This window comes from Mobula birostris, chromosome 16, assembly GCF_030028105.1.
Source record: "Mobula birostris isolate sMobBir1 chromosome 16, sMobBir1.hap1, whole genome shotgun sequence".
In the NCBI taxonomy this organism is placed as follows: domain Eukaryota; kingdom Metazoa; phylum Chordata; class Chondrichthyes; order Myliobatiformes; family Myliobatidae; genus Mobula; species Mobula birostris.
This window is the reverse complement of record NC_092385.1, coordinates 73985491-74001631: the sequence shown is the minus strand read 5'-3', so window position 1 is coordinate 74001631 and position 16141 is coordinate 73985491. Positions and strand designations below refer to the sequence as shown.

General features: G+C 43.7%; 1 protein-coding gene across 1 annotated transcript in view; it reads left to right on the top strand.

Annotated features, from left to right (window-relative positions):
* The window catches only part of LOC140210888 (copine-9-like), a 562459-nt gene that overhangs the window by 503574 nt on the left and 42744 nt on the right, over window positions 1–16141 (top strand). The window contains exon 16 of the mRNA XM_072280144.1: window positions 15516–15643. Coding sequence (XP_072136245.1) covers window positions 15516–15643 — 128 coding nt within the window. The remainder of the gene's footprint in view (window positions 1–15515; window positions 15644–16141) is intronic.

The window sequence follows — 16141 nt, the reverse complement described above, 5'->3', positions numbered from 1 at the left end:
GCTTCCATTTGTGGTTGTCAAAACTGCTGCACACTGGCATAACAGCAAAATCCTTTAGTTTCTACCTGTAGCAGTTAAATAGAAACATGGTTCATTTCTTCTCTAATTTAACAGGACCACCATTGATTCAGGTAGCTCAGAGGACACCTCACCAGGTCACTATCTATTCTGCCAAGTCACAGCTATAATACTATCATATCTTCCTGTACACTCAGTGGCCACTTTATTAGATACACCTGTACATACACCTACTTGTTAATGAAAATATCTACTCAGCCAATCATGTGGCAGCAACACATGGCATAAGTGTATGCTGAGATGGTTAAGAGGTCTAGTTGTTGTTCAGATTAATCATCAAAGTGGGGAAGAAATGTGATGTAAGTGACTTTGTTGTTGGTCCCAGACAAGATGGTTTGAGTATGTTAGAAACTGCTGATGTCCTACGATTTCTGCACACAACTATCTCTAGCGTTTACAGAGAATGAGGCAAAAAACAAAAAAAAAATCCAGTGAGCATCAGTTCTGAGGGTAAAGAACACCTTGTTAGTGAGAGCAGTCGGAGGAGAATGACCAGACTGGTTCAAGCTGACAGGAAGAAGACAGCAACTCAAATGTTACAACAGTAGTGTGCAGAAAAGCATCTCTGAATGCACATGTCAAACGTTGAAGTGGTTGGTCTACAGCAGCAGAAGACCACAAACATGCACTCAGTTGCCACTTTCTGTACCTAATAAAGTGGCCACAGAGTGTATGAATAACTGATTTCTTGATGTTACAAGCTGCTGGTTGATTAAATTAGGGGTAATGTTCCTTTTAAATTTATTGCTATGCAATACGTTTACAAAAGCAATCATGATTTCATGATTATCCTTCCACCCGCCCTTAAATCACCATGGCTAAAGTACCCTCAAAGCTCCATGGTTATCTAAATCATCCAGTGCAGAAGTGTCCTCCCTGTGAACATGCTTCCCCTCAAAAGGTAATAACTTATTCCCTCCACTAGCCTGCAGGTCACCCTTGGGCAGGATGTAGTACCTGTTTAGCGCCCCCCCCCCCCCGCCAGATTAGGGACACGTGAAGCTGTGAGTCGAGGTGGTGGATGGTCATATGAGCAGCTGGTTATACAACCGCTGACGTCAGGCAAACAATCTCAGAAGAGCATTGATAATGGCTGGGGTCACCCGTCTTGTAAAGACACTGCCCAGAAGAAGGCAATGGCTGACCACTTCTGCAGAGAAATTAGCCAGGAATAATCATAGTCATGAGACCATGATCAGCCATGTCACATAGTAATGATGATAGTGATGGTGATGATTTGAACTGAAGGGATCTCAGATCCACTGTGGTTTCTCTTTCTCCAAATTCATTCATGAAATGCAGACAATGGCCCAGAAATTCTACTGAACCTTGATTGGTGTGGACAATTGCTGTTGTCATTGTCCCATCAAAATTGAATTGCAAATAAGGTCCAAGACCTCATTCCAACAAACCACACTGCATGTTTTTGTGTTCACATTTCCATTTCTTTTCCCCACGGTTGTGAGGAGGTAGGACAGAGTTTTAATTAAACTGAATGGCATGCAAAGGTCAGTGCCAGGGTATCTCTTGAGTTTGCAGTGATGGTGTTGGGAGTGTCTAAATTACCAATAAAGGCAGAATTAATGGCTGTGATTGCATGGTCAGTACAGATCTGTGCCCAATGTCTGTGGCACAGGGGGAAGTGTAATTTAATGTTGGTCATCATTTATGTGGGTGATGACATTAAATAGCTGATAAAGAAGTTCAGGTTCAAGTTTCAATTAAATCCGGTCAAGTTGAATATCATTAAGGAAAGGAATCCTCATCATTGTTGCACCAACCAGTTCAGATCTTGAATCTGAACTGAGTGGATAAACCAAGTGGATAGCTATGGACTGCCTATCTATGATGCTCTATAGGCGCCGGAAGCCTGGTAATTCTTGTGGGCTGCCCAGCACAATACCCGGACTGTGTTGGTCATTGACGCTAAATGACAAATTTCACTGTATGTTTTGATGTATATGTGACAAATAAAGCTGATTTCAATCTATTTACATCATTGTTGATAGGAGAGAGTCAAATCTCACACATGGCATGAAATTAAGTATCAGTCTTTAACAATCAACCAAATTTTAGTGATAAAAAACAAGATGAAAGCATTAATTTCTCTGTCACTAGAATCCGCATGTGAAAGTGTGGATGTTACAAATTTCTATGATTTGCATGTGGCAGCATGGAACTGAGAATTACCCTTTTATACTTAAGTGAAAGTGAACTAGGTTTTCAGGCACAGTGAGGTGGAGAGGTGGTCAGATGCATGAGGCAGAGTTAACCATCTGGGCAGTAGAAGATGGACTGGATCTAACCAAATATAGACAACTAAAACTTAACCTAATGTAGGAGTGATGCTGAGATTTAGCTAGATGCAAGTGAGTTGGTGCAAGGTAGATTAGAATTAATAAGCAAGAGTAAGACATTAAATGTCATCCAGAGGAGAGATTTTGAGAACTGCCTTGTTTCAAAGAGTGTCTATATATTTTTTAAGTTGTAAGTTGGTGTAAGTGACACTGTAATTAAAATGAAAATTAGATTAATTCCTCTTTGGTGTATCATACACTAACAGATAGAATGACAGAAGACAATTACATCATAAATCTTCATTGCAGTTGACTTATCTTATAAATGTCACTGAACAATCTTTGAGATAAAATAATTTGAAATAATTGCTGTTAATATTTCCCATGACCGAATGAGCAATAACATAGCTTTGTCAATGCATTAGAATCAAGATGATTAAAAAATCGTGAACTTTTCCTGCTAAGTTAATTTTTTCCAGTGCATTCATAGAATTAATTTTGTTTGGTTATCTGTTAAATTAATCATATTTCCCCCATCAAAAGCATAACATGCAGAATTGTAATAAAAGATTATGCTTTAGCTCCTCACAGGGAAAAGAAAATTGGAATGCATGAATTATTAATAAAATGATCAGAAGTCTGCCAACCATGTTTGCTTATCTTAGTACAGCAACACAAATGGTTGCTGATCTAAGAGGAATGGAGCTCTACAACTAGACCTAATTAGGTTGAAACCTTCTATGACTGAGTGGATGTGGAACTTTGTCTGTCTCTCCTTTCTTCGCCAATCTTGTAACTCTCTTCTCTCCCACCAAGGTATTTGCTTTTCCACAAATTGAACTGGTTCACGTTTAGGTGCCTTTGCTTAACATAATAATAATAATAATAATAATAATAATAATGCAATTGTACCAGACAGAACAGAGCACCACAGCCAAGATGAAGTTACCTTCTGGATTCCCACATATATTTCCCTCTGTGTTCACAGAATGCTATTTCCCAGCTTCCATAAACTAAACCGACAGTGCAGTCAGAAACTACATCCTTCAAGTTATATAGTCGTATGTATATCACGGAAATAGGCTGTACAGCCAACAGCAACCAAGAAGCCTATCTCAGCTAGTCCCATTTGCACATGTGTGGCCCATATTCCTCTAAACCAGGAGTTCCCCACCTGGGGGCCATGGACCCCTTGCTTAATAGTATTGGTCCATGGCATGAAGAAGGTTGGGAACCCCTGCTCTAAACCTTTCCTACCTGAGTGTCTTTTAAATGTTGTGATGCACCTACCTCAAACAATTCCTCTGGCAGTTCACTCAAATTACAGAACACCCTCTGAGTGAAAAAGTTACCCCTGTGGTTCCTATATAAATCTCTCTCCCCTCACCTTAAACTTGTGCCTTTTCATTCTTGAATATCTAACCCTGAGAAAAAGACTGCATTCACCTCGTCCATCATACCCCTTTGTGATAGCCTGTCATTGCATTTGCTTATTGGATTACCAATACTACTTGAAGAGATTCCTTGGAGTTAGTCTGCTCTCCCTTGTTCCCTTTATTGAGAATCCATTTATTCCCATTTACAAATATCTGCCCATGACTGTATGATTCTCAACTATCAATCAAACCTTTATTAATCATCTCTAATCATTTGAAAAAATGATAATCAACTGCATTCAAAAGAAAAGCAATATAGTGCTATTAAAACAAAAACCTCATGCCTTTAAAGTTCCTTTCCCCAGGCTGTATTGATCAACCATTCTAGTTAGCACCTCCAAACACCCCTAACTATTATCCCCAAATAGCTTTAAACTACCTTTTATAATGCTGTTTACATTGTAATACATGCTGGTATTTATGTATTTATGCTCATTTTATTCCATATCTGTTCTTTAACCTCTAGCTTTATATTTTATATCATTCCTTATTATTTATAATTGTTGAATGTTGTTGTTTGTTGGTGCCTGCTGCGCGCTGACCAATACACTACACTAAATTCCTAATACTTATGTTGAATAAAGATAAAATTGATCTTTGAAATTGTTGTAGCACCTTCACGACTTTCTTCCTGAGTTATGCCACAATGACCAGGAGAGTGACCATTAATTTATTCAGTCTCCAGAAGTTGCAGTGCTGATATGGGGCCAGGTCTATGGAAATTATCCAAATCTTGTATGCAGTGTCAGTTGACTAATTGTTTTTATAAAATGCCTTCTGCAAAGAATCAACACTACTCTCTTGATGGTTGTTTCAGCCATGTGCATGTTGGTCTTGTAACCCAAAGCCAATTAATGTGTGCCTGAGTATCTGTTTCTGTCTAAAAGGGAGATGAATATGGTTACATCATCTGAGTGCCGATGATATAACCATATTCATTTGGGTCCTAGCTATACCTGCCTTTTTGTTGGCTTTGTGGAACAATCTATGTTCCAAACCTATTCTGATATCTGTCTCCTACTTTTCCTTCGCTACATCGACAACTGCATTGGCGCTGCTTCCTGCACGCATGCTGAGCTCGTTGATTTCATTAACTTTGCCTCCAATTTTCACCCTGCCCTCAAGTTTACCTGGTCCATTTCTGACACCTCCCTCCCCTTTCTAGATCTTTCTGTCTCTATCTCTGGAGACAGCTTATCTACTGATGTCTACTATAAGCCTACTGACTCTCACAGCTATCTGGACTATTTCTCTTCCCACTCTATCTCTTGCAAAAATGCCTCCGTCTCTGCCACATTTGCTCTCAGGGTGAGGCTTTTCATTCCAGGACGAAGGAGATGTCCTCCTTTTTTTTAAAGGTAGGGGCTTCCCTTCCTCCACCATCAACTCTGCCCTCAAATGCATCTCTCCCATTTCACGCACATCTGCTCTCACCCCATCCTCCCGCCACCCCACTAGGAATAGGGTTCCCTTTGTCCTCACCTACCACCCCACCAGCCTCTGGGTCCCACATATAATTCTTCGTAACTTCCGCCACCTCCAACGGGAACCCACCACTAAGCACATCTTTCCCTCCCCCCCCGCCGTCTGCATTCCGCAGAGATCGTTCCCTATGCGACTCCCTTGTCCATTTGCCCCCTCCATCCCTCCCCACCGATCTCCCTCCTGGCACCTATCCTTGTAAGCAGAACAAGTGCTACACATGCCCTTACATTTCCTCCCTCACCACCATGCAGGGCCCAGACAGTCCTTCCAGGTGAGGCGACATTTCACCTGTGAGTCGGCTGGGGTGATATACTGCGTCCGGTGCTCCCGATGTGGCCTTCTATACATTGGCGAGACCCGACGCAGACTGGAAGATCATTTTGCTGAACACCTACGCTCTGTCCGCCATAGAGAAAGCAGGATCTCCCAGTGGCCACACGTTTTAATTCCACATCCCATTCCCATTCTGACATGTCTATCCACGGCCTCCTCTACTGTAAAGATGAAGTCACACTCAGGTTGGAGGAACCACACCTTATATTCCGTCTGGGTAGCCTCCAACCTGATGGCATGAACATCGACTTCTCAAACTTCCGCTAATGCCCCACCTCCCCCTCGTACCCCATCCGTTATTTATTTATATACACACATTCTTTTTCTCTCTCTCCTTTTTCTCCCTCTGTCCCCCTCACTATACCTCTTGCCCATCCTTTGGGTTTTCCCCCCTCCTCCTTTTCCTTCTCCCTGGGCCTCCTGTCCCCTGATCCTCTCATATCCCTTTTGCCAATCACCTGTCCAGCTCTTGGCTCCATCCCTCCCCCTCCTGTCTTCTCCTATCATTTTGGATCAACCCCTCCCCCTCCCACTTTCAAATCTCTTACTAGCTCTTCCTTCAGTTAGTCCTGACGAAGGGTCTCGGCCTGAAACGTCGACTGTACCTCTTCCTAGAGACGCTGCCTGGCCTGCTGCGTTCACCAGCAACTTTGATGTGTGTTGCTTGGTCTTTTTCCATTGAATGATGCATTTGAGAATAGGGCTGAACAAAATATAAATTGCCATTGTTTGTAGATGTTCAGTGTATCTATGCCATTATCATTGCTGCAACTGGTTAATATAGAAGAGCCTTACATTTATAAATCCCCTCTTATGTCGCCTTCAGCCAGTATCATAGTGCTTTACATTCAGTGAAGTACGTTTGAAGTGCAGTAATTTAGGAAATGCAGTAGCATAAACTCCCACAAGTGATAATGACCACATAATCTGTTTCAGTGATGTTGACAGAGAGAGACAGGGAACAAAGCAATACACACAAAAAGCTGGAGGAACTCAGCATCTCAGTCAGCATCTATGGAAATGAATAATCAGTTGGTGTTTCAGGCCAAGACCCTTCTTCTGAACTGGAAAAAAAGGGGAAAACACTGGAGTAAAAAAAGGGTGGGTGGTGGGGAAAGAGGACAAGCTAGAATGTGATAGGTGAAGCCAGGTGGGTGGGAAAGGTACAGAGTTGGAGGATATAAGGAATCTGATAGGAGAGGAGACTGGACCATGGGTGAAAGAGAAGAAGGAGGGGCACCAGGGGGAGGTGATAGGCAGATGAGGAGAAGGGGTAAGAGAGAATTAAATGTAATAGTAAAAAATGTGTGGGTGACACAAATCTAGGAAGCAGTGAGAGCTGAGAGGAGTATTTAGAGAGACACCAGAGTGATTTGGATAAATTGAGAGGATTGACCACTTTTGGTTCCTGGAAATGATCATCACCAATAGCCTGCTCTAATTCAACCATGTTGCTGCACAGTCAAGGGAGCTCACCAACACGTCTACTTCCTCAGAAGGTATGTCCCTGTCAACCCTTACCAATTCTTAACAATGATCCAAAGAAAACACACTATCTGGATGCATGATAGCTTTAATGGCAAAAGTTCTCCATGTGACTGAAAACACTGCAAAAAGTTGTGGATGTAGTTCATTACAGAACTGTGGACTCTGTCTATACTTCTCACTGCCTCAGTAAATGAGCCAGCATAATCAAAGACCCTATCACCCCAGGCATTCTCCCTTCTCCCCTCTCCCACTGGGCAAAAGTTACAAAAGCCTGAAAGCACATACCACGAGGCTCAAGGACAGCTTTCAATTCCACTGTTATTAGATACTTTAAAATGGACTTTAAAATAAGATGGACCCTTGGCCTCACAATCTACCTCATTATGATCTTGTACTCAGTATATTGTTCGCCTGCACTGCACTTTCTCTGTAACATTTGCACCTTAATCTGCATTATTGTTGTTTACCTTGTTCTACCTCAATGCACCATGTAATGATCTGATCCGTATGAACAGTGTTGCAAGACAAGCTTTTCACTGCATCTCGGTGCATGTGACAATATAAGCTAATACCAATATCATTACAGATACATAGAGAATCCAATATAATATGATGAGGTTGAAGGTGAGGTTTATTAGGATACTAGAGCAGAAGCGAAGTGGCCACCTCACTCGTTCAGTAGAGGAGATAAACCACCATCTCAGTATCATTTTCAGTGACACCTCGAGAGAGCAGGTCCTCGGCCCGTGTGAGGCACTGGTGACACCTCCAGAACCGGTGAGTCAATTCAACATCTCTGAAGCCCCCCCCCAAAGGATGTCAAAGAAGCAGTCAAAGCAGCAAGAGCAAGTTCCACCCCGGCCCCAGCGGAGTGCCTTCCAAAGTCCACAAGCAGTGCCCAAGGCTCCTTGTGTGACTCTGGAAGATCGTAAAGGTGATCTGGCGGAGAGGAAAGGAGAGGTGGAGGCACACGGAGGGGGTCTGGATACAAAAAGAAGAGGATTCAAGCAACATCGAGCAGTTTCATATTATCTCGCTGCTTAGCGTTGAAGGGAAGATCTTCTTCAAGATTGCGGCCCAACGTTTAACTGAGTTCCTCTTGAAGAATGGACACACAGATAACTCAGTGCAGAAGGGGGGAGTCCCAGGAGTACCTGGATGCCTGCAGCACACAGGAGTGGTGACCCAGCTGATCCGGGAGGCAAGGGAGAACAAAGGAGACCTTGCAGCACTCTGACTAGACCTAACCAACGCCTATGGATCCATCCCACACAAGCTCACTGAAACAGCACTGACAAGACAGAGATAATCTGAAACCTCATTCTAGACTATTACAGCGGCTTCAGGTTGAGAGTCTCCTCAGGGTCTCTAACATCCGCTTGGCATCAACTGGAGAAGGGCATAATGACTGGCTGCACAATCTCGGTGTCACTCTTCTCATTGGCCATAAACATGACTGTCAAGGCAGTGGAGGTGGAATGTAGAGGCCCCATGCCTAGATCTGGTACTCAGCAGCCCCCCATGAGAGCATTCATGGACAATCTGACAGTGATGGCAACATCCGTCCCTGGGTGCAGATGGCTCCTTCAAGGGCTGGAATGGCTCATCCCATGGGCAAGGATGTGCTTTAAACCAGCCAAGTCCAGGTCTCTGGTCCTGAAGGAGGGAGGAGTGGCCAACCAGTTCCACTTCACCCTGGGAGGGATCCAGATTCCAACGGTGACGGAAAAGCCAGTCAAGAACCTGGGCAAGATCTTCGACAGTTCCCTGAAGGACACAGCCACAAACTGGGGCTTCCAGGAAAATGCAAAGCCTGGATGTACCAACACGGAGTCCTGCCAAGGCTACACTGGCCCCTTCTGGTCTACGAGGTGCCAATGTCAACAGCGGAGGCTCTGGAGAAGACTATCAGTCAGTCTCTCCGGAGGTGGTTGGGGCTTCCCTGGACCTTAAGCAGCATTGCCCTGTATGGGCATTCCACCAAGCTGCGGCTCCCCATCAGCGGCCTATCAGAGGAATTCAAAGTCACTCGAGCCAGGGAGGTTATGATGTACTGAGACTCCGCTGATGTTAAAGTCACTTCAGCAGGAATCCGCGTAAAGACGGGAAGGAAGTGGCTGGCACGGGAAGCTGTCGACAGAGCGGAGGCACGGCTGCAGCACAACATTTTGGTGGGCACTGTGGCGGTGGGGCAGGCAGGAATGGACTGTTTTCCCAAACCATGCTACAACAAAACCCGTGGAAAGGCGAAGTGTCAACTGGTTCAGAAGGAGATACGAGCAGAAGCGGGGGAAGAACGATACAGCGAGATGATTGGCATGCACAGACAAGGCTCCTGGACTAGATGGGAGCAAGTTCACCTGGACAGATCTCTGGAGAGTTGACCATTGCGCATCAAGTTTCTCATCCAATCAGTCTCTGACCTTCTCCCAAGCCCGGCCAAGCTGCACAGGTGGGGCATGGCAAACACGCTAGCATGCCGACTGTGTCAGAAGAGGGGCACCTTGGAGCATATCTGAAGTTGCTGCGGAAGGCGTTGGGGGAAGGGCGATACCGCTGGCACCATGACCAAGTCCTAAGGTCCATGGCAGACACAATCAGCACAGTGATTCAAAACAGCAAAAATCAGCACTTTCCCAAACAGTCCATCACCTTTATAAGAGCGGGGGAGAAGGCTCAACTTCGGCCTAGCTCCTCGGGAGGGCTTCTTGCCACTGCATGAGACTGGCAGCTCCAAGTCGACCTAGGGAGGCAGCTTAAGTTCCCAGAAAACATCACAGCCACTTCCCTCCACCCGGACATGGTGTTAATATCGGAGTCTACAAAGCAAATAGTCCTGCTGGAACTTACTGTCCACTGGGAAGACTGGATTGAAGAGGCCAACAAGCGCGAGAGGGCTAAATACACAGATCTTGTTGCAGAATGCGGGAGCAATGGCTGGAGAGCTCGCTGTGAGCCAGTCGAAGTTGGGTGCTGGGGCTTTGCTGGCCATTCAGTACAGCGGACTCTAAAACTCCTTGGAGTTAAAGGACTGCAGTGCAGAACAGCCACCAAGAACATTCCAGAGGCTGCTGAAAAGGCCTCATGCTGGCTGTGGATCCGGAGGGGGGATCCGTGGATTAGTTCGCCACTTGGACACAAGTCGGGGGCTGATCACCCCCGGCTGGGTTGCCCGGTCGAGATTGTCTGATGATTAATGACCCGAAACACCCTATGACCCCGGGTTCATCACTGAAGACGTGTCCAAGTAGCACCAGAAGGTGTATTCTACAACTAAATGCTAGGATTAAATCGAGAGTTTGCTGGGTGGCATAGCCTGAAGAGCCAGAGAGGCCTGTTCCATGCGATCTCAATCAATCAACAAATAAATAAGTAAGTGGAGAAAGCCTGGAACAACCATCTGTTGTCACGCGGGGAGGTTCAGAAGGCCAAATCTGTTTGTTTTGTTTGCCAAGCCCGTTCGTGGAGCTCAGTCTCACTGGATTCCCCAACATTGCACTAGGGATCAGCACTTAAATCCCATTCCAAGCATGACTTGGTGCAGGGTCTGAGAAGCATCAGATTTGATGGGAAGACAAAAGTGCAGATACTGCAAACCGGAGCAAGAAACAGAACACTGGAAGACCTGAGTGGGTCAAGTAGCACGCGTGGAGACAACAAGTGTAAATCCTCCCTACATTGGGACTGCGAGGGAAGAGGAAAGGTTGCCAGTTTTCAGTGGATGTAACAAAGGTGGGGGGATATGTGCTGTGTAGGACAGAAGGGTTAAATTGATCTTGGAGTAGATGAGTACAATATCGTGGGCTAAAGAGCCCATACAATGCTGTACTGGCCATCTTCTATGTATATCTATACAAGGGGTTTGGAGGCAGGATAGATTCTGGAGTGTGACGGGTAGAACTATTTGGGGAAGGAATGAGGGGCTATTTTAAGGGGAATTGTAAGGCTTACAGAGGCTTTTGAAATTCACTGGAAAACAATTGGACAAAAGCAACTTTGAGATTCAGATGAAGTGAGAAAAATATAGTAAATGAGAATATGCAATTACAAGAATTTTGCCAACACTCAAGAGGTTGGGCAGGGACTTTATTCCTTGGAGCTAGGAGACCGAGGGTGATCTTATAAAGATATATGATCATAAGAGACATAAATAGGGTAAATGCACACAGTCATTTCCTCAGGGAAAGAGAACCAAAAACTAAAGGGCAGAAGTTTAAGATGAGATGGGAAAGATGTAAAAGTGACCAGAACATGGTGGGTATATGGAACAAGCTGCCAGAGGAAGTAATTGTGATAAGTACAATTTAAAAGATACTTGGATAGGATAGGAATTATTTAGTGGGATATACGCCAACCGTGGGCAAATTGGACTAGTTTAGGTGGTTGGCATTGGATCTTGGTTAGCATGGATAAGTAGGGCTGAAAAACTTATTTCCATGCTGAATTACAATATAACTCTGGGTAAATATAGAACAATGGTTCTCACACATATCTTCATTGGCATTGAATGTAAGAGCTGGGATGTCATGAAGAAGTTGCACACAACAATAGTTACGTCATACCTACAGTATTGTTTACTGTTCTGGCCACTATTCTACAGGAAAGCTGTAGTAACAACAGAGAGATTGGGGAAGAGGTTTGTAAATATGTTGCCTAGAATGAAGGACTGTCGTTATAAGAAGTTGGTTAGTCCTAACTTAATTTCACTGAATATAAGAGGATGAGACGTTGCCTTAAAGAAGTTTTAAAAATTATGATAGACGTAGATAGAATGGATAGCTGAAATCTTTTTCCCAGGGTAGGGGAGTCCAGGACTAGAGGGCAAAAGTTAAAAGTGAAAAAGGAGAAATTTAAAGATCTGAAGGAATAGTTTTTTCCATACCGAGCGTAGTAAATATTTGGATTGAGCTTCCAAAGGAGTTGGTGGAAAGAGAATACGAAGGATGTTTTAAAAGGGTACTTCAAAAGAGTTAGAGGGATCCAGGTCAAATACGGGAAAATAGGATTCATATGGTCATTCAGTTTTGACAAGGAGCTCTGAAAGGGTTTATTTCTGTGCTGGTTGTTTCTCTGATTTCTCTGACCTGCTGCTATTCGTAGCAGGACCAAATGCTGATAAATTTCTTAGATATTGAATCCACTCAGTATTTTGGGGTTATGAGTTCTAGATTCCAAAAATCTTGTTTCACAGAGTTTTCCAGGGTTTCTCTTAAGGGCATCAATTTAACTGTTTGCAATAAAAATTGGAAGGTTAGATGGGTTGGAATCCTTACCTACAACACAATTCTCCTACCTTTACTTCCTGGAGCAAATTTGTATTTTATCTTTATAACACACACAAAATGCTGGAGGAATTGAGCAGATTAGGCAGCATCTATGGAAAAAAATGCAGTCAACGTTTCGGGTCAAAACTCTTCAGCAGGACTTTTTTTCTTACTAAGTGCAATCGTGAACAATAGCCAGATCGTAAGTGTTGATCAAGTCAACTAGTTCCCAAAGAGAACTCTGATAGGCCAATCAGATGGTTCACTGCTGCTCAGCGATAGAACACAAAACAGGCAAAAGGGTCGCTAGCCCCTGTACCCCAGAAACACACCTGAATACTGCTATGCATGACCTGATCTGAAAGCATCATGTTGACTCATAACAGATCGTGTTAGTGGTGGAACAGCTTGGTCAAGGATGGGGTGATCAGCACAGATGGACAAATTATACCTCCACTACCCCTTAAGTAGACTGATGAAAAAAAGCTGATGAGTAGATTTGAAAGGTGAGGGAAGGGGAGAGAGAAACGTCAGGCAATAGGTGAAACTTGGAGGGGGAGAAATGAAGCAAAGAGCGAGGGAGTTGATTGGTAAAAGAGACAGAAGGCCATGGAAGAAAGAAGAAAGGGAGGGAGGAGCACCAGAGGGAGGCGATGGGTGGACAAGGAGATAACGTGAGAGAGGGACAAGGGGATGGGAAATGGTGAAGGAGTGGGGTGGAAGTTTGAGAAATCGATGTTCATCCCATCAGGTTGGAGACTAGCCAAACGGAATATAAGGTGTTATTCTTCCAAAGTAAGTGGCCGTTTTAATTCCACTTCCCATTCCCATTCCGATATGTCCATCCATGGCCTCCTCCACTGTCGGGATAAGACCACACTCCTCACCCCCACCCCCTTCACAATTTCCCATCCCCTTACAGCAGATTGAAATGCTTGAGGATATAGACATTAAGAAAGAGGATGTGCTAGAGCTTTGAAAAGTATAAAGTTGGATAAGTCACTGGGTCTGGACAAGATATACCCCAGGCTACTGTGGGAAACGAGGGAGGAGATTACTGAGCCTCTGGTGACGATCTTTGCATCATCAATAGGGATGAGAGAAGTACCAGAGGATTGGAGGTTTGCAAATGTTGTTCCCTTGTTCAAGAAAGGGAGTAGAGATAACCCAAAAAATTATAGACCTGGGCAAGTTGTTGGAGAAGATCCTGAGAGGCAAGATTTATGAGCATTCGGAGATAAATAATCTGATTAGGAATTGTCAGTGTGGCTTTGTCAAGAGCAGGCCGTGCCTTACGAGTCTGATTGATTTCTTTGAGGATATAACAAAACTCTTTGATGGAGGTAGAGCAGTCAATGTAGTGCATATGGATTTCAGTAAGGCACTTGATGAGTTCCCCATGCAAGGCTCATTCAGAGAGTAAGGAGGCATAGTACCTTGCTTTGTCAATCCATAATTGGCTTGCACACAGAAGGCAAAGAGTGCTGGTAGATGGTTTGTATTCTGCTTGGAGGTGTCACAACCACAGATTCGGCAGCGCAGCAGATAGGCAATTGCACTCATGAATATGCACGTGTCAGCTAATTATTACTTCATTGTGATAGTATTTAACTCCATTCATCCATCGTAGTATTTGTCGAGACTGGACATAGCTACGCTTCGTTAGCTGCATGTCACCTTGCCTGAGAAATGGGACTGTCGAGTCAACTGACTCTGAAGACTAGCGTTTAATTCTTAGTTGTTCTTTTCAGCAGCAGTGTAGGCTTCATTTTCCATTTGAGTGTTTTTGTCAATGGCCCTTTTTTGGCCTAGTGTTTATTGTTTTCTTTTTCCTTTAACATTGTTTGCATTAAAGTCTGTGAGCTATTGACCTGCTTCAATGTCTCTCACTCCACACTTGGGCCATATCCGAACCTGGCGACAACTATAGAGAGATTACAGAGGAGATTTACAAGGATGTTGACTGGATTGGAGAGTGTGCCTTACTAGGTTGAGTGAACTTGGCCTTTTCTCCTTGGAGTGACGGAGGATGAGTGGTGACCTAACAGAGGTGTATAAGATAATGAACATGTAGGTAGCCAGAGGCTTTTTCCCAGGGCTGAAATGGCTAACATGAGGGGACACAGTTTTAAGGTGCTTGGAGTGGTGGATGCATGGAATGCACTGCCAGTGACAGTGGTAGAATTGGATACAATAGGGTCTTTTAAGAGCCTCTTAGATAGGTACATGGAGCTTAGAAAAATAGAGGACTATGCAGTAGGGATATTCTAGGCAGTTACATGGTCGGCACAACATTGTGGGCTGAAGGGCCTGTAGTGTGCTGTAGATTTCTATGTTCTATGTTTATATCTGAGAACAGAGACTGGGAGAATTTGTGTAAAGCTTAGATCTTCATAAGTCAGATCTATTCTAATCAACGCACCCAATGTGCAGGCAAGTCCCCTGTATTATGGGGGTGGAGGATTGCATCTCATAGGCTGCAACATGAATCAGAATCAGGTTTAATATCGCTTACATATAACGTGAAGTTTGTTGTTTTGTGGCAGCAATATACTTATGCTTTATTGTCACCAAACAATTGATACTAGAACGTACAATCATCACAGCGATATAGTGCAATACATTAAAAAACTATCAATTACAATTTTAAAAATTATATACTGTGTGTGTGTGTGTGTGTGTGTGTGTGTGTGTGTGTGTGTGTGTGTGAGAGAGAGAGAGAGAGAGAGAGAGAGAGAGAGATTGGGGTCTTTATCGATGGATGCTGCTTTTTTGAAGGCATCCTCTGTGCTGGGGAGGTTAGTCCATGATGGAGCTGGCTAAGTTTGTAACCCTATGTAGCTTTTCCAAAAAATGTGCTCGTGTTTTTGGTGACATACCAAGTCTCCACAAACTCTTAATGAAATATAGCTGCTATTTTTTTTTTACAGTTTCTCACATAAATTCCATGAGCAAATTTTATTCCATATCACAAGAGCTTAGGTCATGATTTGTAAATATGAGCATGAATTTCCATGACTGTACTGTGAGTGCCACCTGTACTGATAAACCAGCATTCACTGTTCAGGCCATCTCAGTTTGATTTGGTACAGCTGCTGTTTGATTGGGTTACTCTTCCAATGTGCCGTCTTTAGAATGCAGATCCAGACAACCCAAACTGCAACGGGATTGATGGAGTACTGGAGGGATATTATCAGAGCCTGCGGAGAGTGCAACTGTATGGACCAACCAACTTCGCACCAGTCATTAATCAGGTCGCCAGGTCAGTACATCAAAGTAATTTTATTATCAAAGTACATATATGTCACCATATACAACCCTGAGATTCATTTTCTTGTGGGCATTCACAGTAGATACTGAAAACACAACAGAAAGGCCACACCCAACAGGACAAGTAAGGGTAAATCATTCAAACCAATGTCTTTTATGTTCTCTGGCAGAAAAGAACAGAACACCAATTGAAACTCCCGAAATCGTTACTGATTTAATTTTATTTATTTATACAGGCAAAAGGAAGGTCAACAATGATTCAGATAAGAACATCAGAATGTTGCAATGTGGGTACATTATAAATGACTTGCTTAGGGATCCTAAGTTCCTTAAGATTGTCATAGCTACTGGGAGGGTGGGGATAAGCTCCCTCTACCTATTAAATGCTCCCATTGGTGTGCGTCTCAAATAGCCCTTGACAACCAAGTCCAGTTCCTGACCTTCATGTGTGGCTTAGCTACAAAGCTCGATGGAACTGTTTCTTCTGATA